Here is a 13,653-nt window from a genome sequence, read left to right on the forward strand (position 1 = left end):
CTGGACCTGGTAGTCAAGGCAGCAGCTGCTTGGTGTTCAGAGTGGGAAACCATCCAGCAGACACTTATAGAAAGATCCTATTGGATTATTTTGGTTTAAATGAGAACATTCCTAAAAGATTATAATCTGGAAATAGCCTGTACTAAGAAATGTAATTCAGCAAAAGCTAATGCCATTCTCTTAATAAAGATCATTAATTACCTGATCATTTTGTTGAACAAATAAATGGATTTTGCAGTCGTCATCGCCACATGCTAATATTGGCACTGGGGGGGAAAAAGAGGCTTCACTGTTAAGTATTCCATCATATGTTACAATTATCACCTATGCTGGAGTCTAAGCTCCAAATAGTTTTGACTTTTATTTCTCACATCACTGAACAAATAAATTGAAAGTGCTCAATAAATGTCTATAGGAATACAGTGAACGCTCTAAAATGTTCTATTAAATGGTGACTTGGCAATGAATGACTATTGATTAACTGAGTCCTTTTCTTCATTATAAGTGTATATTTTATGATAGAAGGAGCAGTGAAAAGAGAAGCGCAAGAGCAAGCTGGGAGGATTCTCACTGTTGGTCAGAAGACTAATACTAAAAGTTAGCCCGAATGAATAAAAGAGCTACTATGAGCCCGGCATCGTGGTTACTGCACAAAGATGAAATGGTATTTGTTACTTTGAGGGCCTTACATTTTGTTTGAGAATTCAATAGTAAAACAAAACTGCTGAAGCAATTAGAGAACCAAACAAAAGAGCATGAAATTAAACGTGGTTAAAAAGATATGAAATGTGTAACTGTAAAATTGGTTTTTAATAGCACAAAAAACTAATTCACATTACTAAGAGATAGCCCTAATGGTTGTGCAGCAAAATAAAATAGGAACTCTTTTTTTTGTGTGGTTTTTTTTTTTTTTTTTTTGTATTTTTCTGAAGCTGGAAACGGGGAGAGACAGTCAGACAGACTCCCGCATGCACCCGACCGGGATCCACCCGGCACGCCCACCAGGGGCGATGCTCTGCCCCTCCGGGGGGTCGCTCTGCCGCGACCAACTCTTTTTATAAGGAAACATCTTGCTACTAAGTGGATTTTTCTAAGATTTTCTCACTTTAAATCTACTAAACACAAGAGCAAGAAACTCTAGTCACTTGGCCTCAGTGTATGTGGAAAAAAATTTAATTCTGTTATAAAACCTGGATGTGTGAGTTCCTTTACCAAGGGAGCCCTTGCACAAAGAGGACCATCACATGAAGCCATGAAGTTGCAGCTCCTGCCCCAAAAGGCAAGAGGCTGGGGGCTTCCAGACTCCACCTCTCTCCACCAGGCCTGTTCTCCAGATTACTGAGGAGGCAGAGACAGACTGGCTCACACTGGCCATCGTCTTTGTGAAGGATAATCAAAGAAAGGGACACCTGGGTTTCATAGCAAAAGGGAAAATTTTCTGTTTAGAGATTTTAAGTGGTCATAAGCAAAAATGTCATCATGCAGGCTATAAAGGGTTGTTCTCTTGAAAGAAATGTTCACATGGTCCATCTTCAGTATTTTTTCAACTTATCCCAGACCTTTACCTTCTAAAGAGTTAGAAAACTTTTCCAAATCAGATCTACATACATCGCCAATATATTTGATAAATAGCAATATTGCCCTGGCGGGTTGGCTCAGTGGTACAGCGTCAGCCTGGCGTGCAGGAGTCCGGGGTTCAATTCCTGGCCAGGGCACACAGGAGAAGCGCCCATCTGCTTCTCCACCCCTCCCCCTCTCCTTCCTCTCTGTCTCTCTCTTCCCCTCCCGCAGCCAAGGCTCCATTGGAGCAAAGTTGGCCCGGGCACTGAGGATGGCTCCATGGCCTCTGCCTCAGGCGCTAGAATGGCTCTGGTTGCAACAGAGCAATGCCCCAGATGGGCAGAGCATCGCCCCCTGGTAGGCATGCCAGGTGGATCTCAGTTGGGCGCATGTGGGAGTTTGTCTGACTGCCTCCTGGTTTCCAACTTCAGAAAATACAAAAAAAAAAAAGCAATATTGATCTTGATTACACATTAAGCCATTTAAATTTTCAACAGCTACCATATTTCCTAATAGCCTCCCTTAATCTTTAGGTTCTAGTCATCTGAAGATATAAAAATATGTTCTTTTATTTCTTTTTGTGTAATTTTTTTCTTTTTAAGTTTCTTTTTTTACTTTTTGGTGTATATTGTTCTTTTAACATGAACTTAACAGGATACTCACCATCAGTATTAGGCAAAAAAGATAAGCAGAGAGCCAGCATGAATCCATCTCCAAAGTTCAAGATCTGAAGGCATGTTACTAAAAAATAACAAGAAACACCATGAACAACTGACTCTGAGCTTCCTCACCACCGAGGTTGGGTAGCGTCATCACATCAGCCGGGAGATGAGAGAAGCCAATCCCAAGTCCCCACTAACCAGGTGAATTTAAATGGTCAATATTTAACAAGCTCACAGAGAATAAAATTTCTCATCTGAAAATGCACAGAGGGAATTTACATTAACAAATCATTTGGTATAAGAAATTTTGAAAAAGTGCAAAGAACACAATCATTTAGATAAGAACTATAACATTTTAAAAGCTGCTTGAAAAACTAAAAAGATGATATACCCATTCTCCTGGTTGTCCTTCATCTGATAATAACTGTTTCACTGGTTTGGATTATAATGTCTCTACACATACCTTCTGATCCCTCTTTAGACCAGACTCGAACAGTGGAATCCGAAGCTGCAGAAACTATCAGTGTACGTACTGCAGTATCTGATGCCCTCCTCTGGTAGACAGCATGCACTGCATAAACAGGTCCTTCATGGCCACAGAGAGGGATCGCTTTCAAAAGCTTAATCAGAAACAAAATGACCAAAAAAAGTGTGACCCAAAAATAGGCCCTCACAGTTGAAGAGAATGTAAACTTTTGAGAAGTCTGACCACCGTTTTTGATTACTTGCTCCCCTAACCACCAGCTCCCAATTCCTTTCATTACTATGTAGTCACTACCAAAATCACTTTTTCTTTGCAAATATACTGCTCACAAAAATTAGAAGATATTTCGCCTGACCGGGCAGTGGCACAGTGGATAGAGTGTTGGACTGGGATGCAAAAGACCCAGGTTCGAGACCCTGAGGTTGCCAGCTTGAGCGAGGGCTCATTTGGTTTGAGCAAAAGCTCACCAGCTTGAGCCCAAGGTCACTGGCTCGAGCAAGGGGTTACTCAGTCTGCTGAAGGCCCACGGTTAAGGCACGTATGAGAAAGCAATCAATGAACAATTAAGGTGTTGCAACGCGCAAAGAAAAACTAATGATTGAAGCTTCTCATCTCTCCGTTTCCTGTCTGTCTGTCCCTGTCCATCCCTCTGTCTGACTCTCTGTCTCTATTAAAAAAAAATAATAAAAAAAATTAGAAGATATTTCAAAATGAATATGGAGCGATTAAAAAAAACATTTGTTTTTTTATCAAACAAGAACATCAGAAAAGTAAACAAGTCAAAGAAAGTTGTTTGATTATGCAAATGAGATGCAAAACCAACTTTTATTTCATTGGTGAAAATGACCATACAAAAGGCTGGAAGTACTGGAGGATGTGCACGTTCCCTGATCCCCTAATGTCTGTCAGCAGTGTACATCCTATATACCTTCTTTTACATTTTTCCTATTTTAATTTGGGACGCAGATGTCAGATTAATCTTTTGATATTCATACTCCTCTCCTTAGAAATCAGCAAAGGTTGGCCCTGGCCGGTTGGCTCAGTGGTAGAGCGTCGGCCTAGCGTGCGGAGGACCCGGGTTCGATTCCCGGCCAGGGCACACAGGAGAAGCGCCCGTTTGCTTCTCCACCCCTTCGCCGCGCTTTCCTCTCTGTCTCTCTCTTCCCCTCCCGCAGCCAAGGCTCCATTGGAGCAAAGATGGCCCGGGCGCTGGGGATGGCTCTGTGGCCTCTGCCTCAGGCGCTAGAGTGGCTCTGGTCGCAACATGGCGACGCCCAGGATGGGCAGAGCATCGCCCCCTGGTGGGCGTGCCGGGTGGATCCCAGTCGGGCGCATGCGGGAGTCTGTCTGACTGTCTCTCCCTGTTTCCAGCTTCAGAAAAATGCAAAAAAAAAATTAAAAAAAAAAAAAAAAAGAAATCAGCAAAGGTTAATATTTTTATATTCACACTCCTCTTCTTATAAATCATCAATGACTTCCAAATATCTAACATGTAATAATTTTTTTTTTTTTTGTATTTTTCCGAAGCTGGAAACAGGGAAAGACAGTCAGACAGACTCCCGCATGCACCTGACCAGGATCCACCCGGCACACCCACCAGGGGCGATGCTCTGCCCACCAGGGGGCGATGCTCTGCCCCTCCGGGGGTCGCTCTGCCACAACCAGAGCCACTCTAGTGCCTGGAGCAGAGGCCAAGGAGCCATCCCCAGTGCCCGGGCCATCTTTGCTCCAATGGAGCCTTGGCTGCGGGAGGGGAAGAGAGAGACAGAAAGGAAGGGGGGGGGTGGAGAAGCAAATGGGCGCTTCTCCCATGTGCCCTGGCCGGGAATCGAACCCGGGTCCCCCCGCCTGCCAGGCCGATGCTCTACCGCTGAGCCAACTGGCAAGGGCTGTAATAAATTCTTAAAGTAAGTATTCAGATTCCCTGAAGATCATCTCCTGCTTCACTAGTATTACTGCCCACATATTATCTAGAATGTATACTGCATTATCTAGAAACATTTCCCAAATTGTATTCCTCAGTTATAAGGGATGCTAAGAGATTTAAAAGGAAAAGGAAAATTAGACTTGAAACAAGTTCAGGAAATGCAAGATAAACAAAGATAAGGCCCATTAGAACTTCTCAGAGCCCTCATTACACTCACATGCACTGGATTCTCTAAAAGTACAGGATATGCAGTGTTTTCCAAACTTCGATGCCCACAGATTCCTTTTCTTAAAGAACCTATTAAGAGACTAATAATTCTCTGAATGCATTAGAAAGTCCTGCCCTAAAAACATCTTACTTGGGCTTTGGTTAAAACTGTATACTCCTGGCCTGACCTGTGGTGGTGCAGTGGATAAAGCGTCGACCTGGAAATGCTGAGGTTGCCGGTTCAAAACCCTGGGCTTGCCTGGTCAAGGCACATATGGGAGTTGATGCTTCCAGCTCCTCCCCCCTGTTTCTCTCTCTCTCCCTCTCTCTCCTCTCTAAAAAAAAAAAATGAATAAATAAATAAATAAAATATCCCCCCCAAAAAAACAAAAAAAAAAACTGTCTACTCCTGAGCAGGTCATCTCCTTTCTCACCTGAGCTTTTATTCATGCTACTTCTCCTCCCAAGAATCCTCACCACTGAAACTCCCTCCAAGGAAATCACCTCCCACTTTAAGAACTAACCCAGAGGCTCCCTTTAAGTCTCTTCTGAACTCACTTCACCAAGGTTGTGGTACAGCAGTCAGGGCACCTACCCAGGAGCAGCCCTTGCACTTTACTCAAGGACATTTTGCCTTCAAACTATGTTCCTGACTCAGGAATAGCATTCTGCCTCATCCGCATCTTCTGTATGGAAGATGTTCAAATATCTAGCATACCAACTTTTCACTTTTAATCTTTTCTTCCAACTAGAAACAACCTAAGTGCTCCTCAGTGGAGGTCCATCCATACCCAGCACTGCATATCCTATCACTCACAATTATGTAAATCTGTATCTACATGGCAACAACTATTCTATAAACACAGTAGTATTTTTTTTTTTTTTAGCTGAGAGGAGGGGAGATAGTGAGGCAGACTCCCACATGCACCCTGACCGGGATCCACCCAGCAACCCCGTCTAAGGCCGATGCTCGAGTACCAAGCTATTTTTTTAACACTCGAGGCTAATGCCCTCCAGTAGAGCTATCCTCAGCACCTGGGCCCACATTCAAACCAATTGAGAGCCACTGGATGTGGGAAGGGAAGAGGGAGAGGAGGGGGAAAGGGATGTGGAGAAGCTGCCCTGACCAGGAATCAAACCTAGGATGTCTATATGCTGGGCTGACACTCTATCCACTGAACCACTGGCCAGGGCCAGCAGTATTAATTTTTGCTGTCACTGAAAACAGATCAAACAACCCATGTAAGAGCAGTTTGAAAATTATTCCAAAAATAATCAGAAGTTCACAGTAATGACTGATAACATGAATATGGAAGCAAATATATATATTTATATATATCTATATGTTTTTTGTGACAGAGATAGAGAGAAGGACAGATAGGGACAGATAGAAAGTGAGAAAGATGAGAAGCATCAGTTCTTCACCACGGCTCCTTAGTTGTTCATCGATTACTTTATCATATGTTGGGGGGGGCTACAGCAGAGCAAGTGACCCCTTGCTCAAGCCAGTGACCCCATGCTCAAGCTGGTGAGCCCACACTCAAGCCGGATGAGCCCATGCACAAGCTAGTGACCTTGGGGTTTCGAACCTGGGTCCTCTAAGTCCCAGTCTGACGCTGTATCCACTGCGCCACCACCTGGTCAGGCTGGGAGCAAATAGTTAAGGGAAGGGTACACACAGGGGCTGTGAAGTATAACAATACAAGATCTGGATTACTGATAAGTAAGAATTAGGCAACTTTGTAAAGGAAGAACACAACAGAAATGAAGAAAATATTGAAAATAAAAGTAGATAGAACTGTCATTTCTTTTATCTATAAACAGGTCTACCCACCTGATTACTCTCTATTTCCCAATGAATCACTTGATTATCAGATCCTCCAGAAACTAAGTCAGTAGAAGGAGCTGAAAAAAAAAAATCTCAGTAAATATTTTTATTTTATACCAACTATTTTGAAAAACTCATAAACCCTTTCCCTAGATTAACCAACTGTTAAAATTGTGCCATATTTGTTTAAGAGTTTGCTCTCTATGTACTGGTGGGCAAAAGCCAGTTTATAGTTGTGAGTATGCGACACACATTCTTGTATTATTATTTATTATCATATTTTCCATACAAACAACTGTAAACCTACTTTTGCCCCACTCTATATACAGAGATGGCTTTTTGTTTTTGACAAACTACTTAAAAATAAGTTGCAGACATCAGGATCTTTGACCTTCAAACACTTCACTGTGGATCTCTTAAGAACTAGAACATTCCCTTACATTACAAGTATCACATTCAAGAATTTTAACATTTATATAGTATCATTATATAATATACAGCCCATATTAAAATTTCCCCAAATTGTCCCAATGTCTTTTATAACATTTTTTAAAATTCAGAATCTAAGAACCACATATTACACATTTAGTTGTCAACCTTTTTCACTGTCCTTGAATTTAGAATAGTTTCCCAGTCCCTCCTATTTTTGTGATAATGAGCATCCCATCCAGTTGCTTTGCAGAATGTCCCTGAATCTAGATTTTAAAAAACATTTTATTTTGATTTCAGCAAGAGAGGAAAGGAGAGAGAGAGAGAGAGAGAGAGAGAGAGAGAGAGAGAGGAACATCAAGCTGTTCCTGTATGTGCCCTGACCCGGGACTGAATTGACAACCTTGCACTTTGGGATGATGCTGTAACAAACCACGCTATCTGGCCAGGGTAAATCTAGATTTTTTTTTTTTTTTTTGTATTTTTCTGAAGCTGGAAACGGGAGAGACAGTCAGACAGACTCCCCACATGCACCGGACCGGGATCCACCCGGCACGCCCACCGGGGGCGAAGCTCTGCCCACCAGGGGGTGATGCTCTGCCCCTCCGGGGCATCGCTCTGCCGCGACCAGAGCCACTCTAGCGCCTGGGGCAGAGGCCAAGGAGCCATCCCCAGCGCCCGGGCCATCTTTGCTCCAATGGAGCCTTGGCTGCGGGAGGGGAAGAGAGAGACAGAGAGGAAGGAGGCGGTGGGAGTGGAGAAGCAAATGGGCGCTTCTCCCATGTGCCCTGGCCGGGAATCGAACCCGGGTCCCCCGCACGCCAGGCCGACGCTCTACCGCTGAGCCAACCGGCCAGGGCCTAAATCTAGATTTTTTAAAAGGGGGAAATAATAAATAATTTTGCTTTGAATTTTCCAGTTATTTGTTTCTTCTGGCCTATGTGTTCAGGAAGCTCGGAGACTGCTGGACTTAGAAGTGATAGATTCCTGTCCTAACCCTGCTGTCAGCCAGCTGCAACCCTGGGATTTAATTTTTTCATGCATCACAGAAATTAAGCAGCTTACCTAACTACATGATTTTGAGAGTTACTGTAAGATACCTGATATGTGGGTTAGAAAGAGTATCTAAATTATCTGGTGGCAGAGCCTTATTTTAGAGAAAATCAATCCTAATAGTTACAGATTAGTGATGTATAAGCAATTCATTTTATGTAACCTCACTTTTAAAGAAAAAATATACAAGCCCAAATTAATATTTTATAACGAATCCCTATACTGAGATTCAAGTAGTCTTTGACGTCATTAGTAACAATTAATAAAATTACAACTTTTTTTGTGTGGGTTTTTTTTTTTTTACAGAGACAGAGAGAGAGTCAGAGAGAGGGATAGATAGGGACAGACAGACAGGAACGGAGAGAGATAAGAAGCATCAATCAGCAGTTTTTCGTTGTGACACCTTAGTTGTTCATTGATTGCTTTCTCATATGTGCCTTGACCGCGGGCATTCAGCAGACCGAGTGACCCCTTGCTCAAGCCAACGACCTTGAGTCCAAGCTGGTGAGCTTTTGCTCAAACCAGATGAGCCCACGCTCAAGCTGGCGACCTCGGGGTCTCGAACATGGGTCCTTCCACATCCCAGTCTGATGCTCTATCCACTGCGCCACCGCCCAGTCAGGCCAACTATGTTTTAATATCTGCACTAACAGCCACTCTTACTATACTATTTAATGGTTTTTACTGACTGAATGTGACTAATCCTGCATTACAACTAAAATAAGTAGCTTATTCAACTTTTTTTTTTTTTTGTCACAGATGAAATCATAGCAAGTCTCACTGGCCCTGGCCAGTTGGCTCAGTGGTAGAGCATCGGCTAGGCGTGTGGAAGTCCCAGGATCGATTGCCAGTCAGGGCACACAAGAGAAGAGACCATCCGCTTCTCCACCCCCCATCTCTCTCTCTCTTCCCATCCCGCAGACATGGTTCCAATGGTTTGAGCAAAGATCCCAGTCAGGGCACATATGGAAGTTTGTGTTTGCCTTCCTGCCTCTCTCACTTAATTAAAATAAAATTAAAAAAATAAAGTCTCACTAATTCAGGAAATTCATTTGTGTCTGGCTCGGAATGCCCTTAATAAATGTTTATAGAACAAAAAGTAAAATTAATTGAATTCATAAGAAAACTACAGTAGGTATATTTAAGGAAATTCCATAGGATTTTGGAAGCACCATCTAAAAGCAATATGTTAGTGCCTGACCTGTGGTGGCGCAGTGGATAAAGCGTCAACCTGGAAATGCTGAGGTTGCCGGTTCAAAACCCTGGGCTTGCCTGGTCAAGGCACATATGGGAGTTGATGCTTCCAGCTCCTCCCCCCTTCTCTCTCTCTCTCTCTCTCTCTCTGTCTCTCCCTCTCCTCTCTAAAATGAATAAATAAAAAATAAAAAATTAAAAAAAAAAAAAAAAAAAAAAAAAAGCAATATGTTAAACACTCTGGAGTCACATAATCTTAGAGATAAAAGAGACTTGGAGATAATCTAGTCCAGCAAGTTTCAAATTGTTTGGTGTCAGGACTCCATTACAATCTTAAAATTTTTTGAGGACCCCAACCCTACCCAGATAAGCCTGGTTGCTTAGAGCTTCATCCCAAAGCACTGAGGTTGACAGATTCCTGGTCAGGACACATACAGAACACATCAATGTTACTGTCTGTCTGTCTGTCAGCCTGTCTTTCCCTTTCTCTATCAGTGGAAAATTTAAAATAATAATAATAATAAATTCCATCCTGGCCTGTGGTGGTGCAGAAGATAAGAGCGTTAACCTGGAATGCTGAGATCACCGGTTCGAAACCCTGGGCTTCCCTGGTCAACGCACATATGACAAACAAGCAATAAACAACTAAAGGAACTATGACTGGATACTTCTCGCACCACCCCTCTCTCTGTAAAATCAATAAATAAAATCTTTAAAAATAATAATAATGAACTCCATTGCATGTTAACAAAATAAAATTGTTACAGTGAGGGAAAACCCTGTATTTTCCAAACCAAAATATTAACAAGAGGCATTGTCTTATATTTCTGCAAATCTCTTTAACATCTAACTTTATTAGAATACAACTGGATTTTCATGTTTCTGTATTTTATCTGTTGCAATTTCAAACATCATATAGCTGCTAGAAAGTGCCACTGTATAATTATGATAGAATGAGAATGAAAACTATGAATAACTTCTTGGTATTTTTCTGAAAACAAGTTTGACCTCACAGCTGTCACAAACCTCCAAGGGCCTCCTGATCCAGTCCCAGCCTCTACTTTTCAGATGTTAGTAAGATGAAAACTGGGATCAACAAAAAAGTAATAGCCTGTCTGCCCTACAAGCCAAATCTTTGGAATCCCAGCCTGGGCCCCAACATGGACCATGCTTACTAGCTTTCAAGCAGAAGCTACAGGAGATGGCAGGGGTCTTGCCATAGTTAGAGGCTGCCTGTACCCTCACTCTAAGCACTGCTATGTTATTCCTACTTGGATTGCTATAAAGTAAAAGTACAAGTCAGATATTTCATTGGACATCCCACTTTCTCCTATTTTCCAATTGCGTATCAGATAAGCTACTGGTAAATCAAGAGAAGTGTTGAAAGAAAAATGACTAATCACGCTTTATCAGAAAACAATTCAGATAAGCTTTAACAATCAGATTAATACTTACAGCCATCCTGTTTACAAATCCACTGTATGCAATTGACTCGAGCAGTGTGACCATTCAGGTTGGTAATAACAACCCTTTTCTTTAACAAAGAAAACACCAGTTAGGAAATTAGAATCTATCCTACAGAGGAATTAATAAATTATTTAAAAAGTTTTCCGTGTTTTTGATGCTAAACAGTTCAGGATTACTTCAAACCGAATCACCTTCCTTAATTTATAAACTTGTAACCAGGGCTTAAATCATCGGTTCACTCTGATTCATTCTTTTCACCACCTCACATTGCCAAGGTCCTGTGCTCTCATCACACTGAGCATTCAGGTCTTCAACTGCCTAGCTCCTGCTCACCACCCCCACCCCTTCTCCACCCCTGTCCTTTTCATCTGGGGAGCCTGTCTTGACACCACAGGCTAGATAGAGAACCTCTTTCTCATGTTCCCTCAGGTCTCAGCCTTACTTCTACAATACTTGCACCAATTTAAGAGTTTCATTGACACACAGAAAGACAAACACCTTCAATAGAGAAATTTGTGATTAATGGATACAAATTCATGTGCACATTATGGCTAACCAGATGTTGGGTTCTTGAACCCTAATGACACAAGGTCACCAGGCCACAACTGCTAAGGTCTTCAGACATCAGATCTCTTCAGACTGCTGCTTTTACCAACATCACTCCACACTTGGGCTTTCTTTACTCCACTCACTGCTGAAGACAATACCTTCTTTATATGATTACAGTACCTTCCCTTTATAACCCCTTTCTCTATTGCCAATTGCACTGGCTTCGTATTAACTTACATGCCAAATGGAATTCCACGCTGAGAAAAAGGCAGACAGAGGTAAATATGCATACACAAATATATTTCACACGAGTTAGTTGAGGCTGGGAAACACTTTACAGCATTTCATTTTCTCTCATTAGATAGAGAATTCCTTAATGAGCAGGAGCTATCTATTACCCATTATCTTTCTGCCATTAGCACCCAGTCCAGGGCTAGCCCAAAAGGGTCCTCACAAAAATTGATAAACACCCAAACTTTAGCATCTCATATGCTCTTATTCCTACATTTAATTAAATGCCCAATCAGCAAAGAGTTAACAAACCAAAGTACTTCTTAGGCTCAATACATATTTTTTCAAATATGTTAAAAATCCCCTAACATAGCCACAAGTTTATCATTAAAAACAAAAATATGAAGTCAAGGCATGGGCACAAATCCATTAAATAGCTACAGAAAGATATGCTTCAACAGCTGAGTCAGTCCTCACTTGATGGTCACTGTAAAGTTTACCCTTAGTTGTTTTTTTTGTTTGTTTTTTTGTGACAGACAAACAGAGAGAGACAGATAGGGACACACAGGCAGGAAGGGAGAGAGAAGAGAAGCATCAATTCTTCGTTGTGGCTTCTTAGTTGTTCCTTGATTGCTTTCTCATGTGTGCCTTCACTAGGGGGCTCCAGCAGAGTGAATGACCCCTTGGTTCAAGCCAGCGACCATGGGGTCATGTCTAGGATCCCATGCTCAAGCCAGCAACCCCGCGCTCAAGTGGGGGTCCTCTGCGTCCCAGTCCAAAGCTCTATCCACCGCGACACTGCTTGGTCAGGCCTACCCTTAGTTTTATGTGCTTTCTCTTGCCAGTTAGAGTACATAGCAATACTGTAACAAACAAAAACTGAAGGAGGAAAGCAAGCTCAAGATACAGAAAGCAAATACAGTATTTCCTATATAAATCAGAATCTGCAAAGGGTGTGAAGACAACGGAATTTTCAATCAAATTAATAAAGCAGTATAACAAGAAATACATAAAGCTAGCTTCTGCACTGCATTTAATTTTCAGCACTTTAGTTTTCATAATGAGGCTCTCTGAGAAGCAACACTAACTGTTGTCCAAAATTAACCAGTGGAAATGGGGGCAAAACGAAATCCGGGAAGCATGCAAAAACTAGCCATTTGAAAAGTTTGGTAGGGAAAGGGCCAAGAAAAGAATCAATCACTGGGTCTGAAGTTCAGGGAATGGGTTAAGTCCTGCCTTACAACTAGTGCTTAGGATCCCCATCCCCTATGACCTTTACCCCAACGGCTCCACCTTTAAAATGTCCAATTCCAAAGCTAAAATACAAGTGGCACATATATTTTTAATTCAATACAACAAAAGTTTATTAAGTAACACTGCGGGAAATATAAAAATGAAATAGCACCTGTGATAATGGATTTCATTCATACCCGAATTACAAATCTTTCAAAACCCAAACTAATTCTTTAACAGCACTACAGTTCCCACAGAAGATTTCAGAAAAGGTTGTCAACATTTGGGTTTCTACGTGGGGTTAACAGATCCCTGGAGAGAACAGATCCCCAGGCTGACGGAGACCGCGAGGAGAGAGTCTGGAGCGCTCCCGGGAGAGCCCTCGCCCAGACACCCTCCCCAGATCGGACCCGGCCTCCTCGCTCTGGCGCAGGGTCTCCAGTCCGTCCCCAGGGTAGTCCGCTGACTCAGCCCCGGAAGCACGGGGGTCCGGCGTCCCGACATCTCTCTTACCAGAGGGTCATAGAGCACCACGGAACAGGACGTGCCGAAGGCCAGAAGTCCTCCAGGCCCGGAGCTCCAGCTCAGAGCTCCATGCACCCGGTTCGGGCAGCAAAACACATGAGAGGTCTCCAGCACGGATGCCACCATGTTGCTGGCCGGACAGCAGCTGAGATCTGAGCACACTTCCGCCCTCTGACCGGAACTACTAGCGAGGCCGCCTCTCGCGCTGGCGCAATCCGCTCCGCGTTTCAGAGGCAGGCAGGGGCGGGGCGGAGACGGCCCGGTCCCCAGCGGCTTCTTCCCCACCGGCCCCGCCCCGGCCTGG

The 13,653-nt window shown here is 42.9% G+C and overlaps 1 protein-coding gene across 1 annotated transcript in view; it reads right to left on the reverse strand.

The window, feature by feature from the left end:
- ELP2 (elongator acetyltransferase complex subunit 2) overlaps positions 1 to 13,475 on the reverse strand; it is a 39,249-nt gene extending 25,774 nt beyond the window's left edge. The window contains exons 1-6 of the mRNA XM_066353471.1: positions 13,338 to 13,475; positions 10,800 to 10,878; positions 6,675 to 6,745; positions 2,686 to 2,842; positions 2,224 to 2,301; positions 202 to 266 (exon numbers count right to left, since the gene is read on the reverse strand). Of these exons, the coding sequence (XP_066209568.1) occupies positions 202 to 266; positions 2,224 to 2,301; positions 2,686 to 2,842; positions 6,675 to 6,745; positions 10,800 to 10,878; positions 13,338 to 13,475 (588 nt within the window). The remainder of the gene's footprint in view (positions 1 to 201; positions 267 to 2,223; positions 2,302 to 2,685; positions 2,843 to 6,674; positions 6,746 to 10,799; positions 10,879 to 13,337) is intronic.
- Positions 13,476 to 13,653: the final 178 nt, after the last annotated feature.

The sequence above is a fragment of the Saccopteryx leptura genome, chromosome 11, assembly GCF_036850995.1.
Source record: "Saccopteryx leptura isolate mSacLep1 chromosome 11, mSacLep1_pri_phased_curated, whole genome shotgun sequence".
Taxonomy (NCBI): domain Eukaryota; kingdom Metazoa; phylum Chordata; class Mammalia; order Chiroptera; family Emballonuridae; genus Saccopteryx; species Saccopteryx leptura.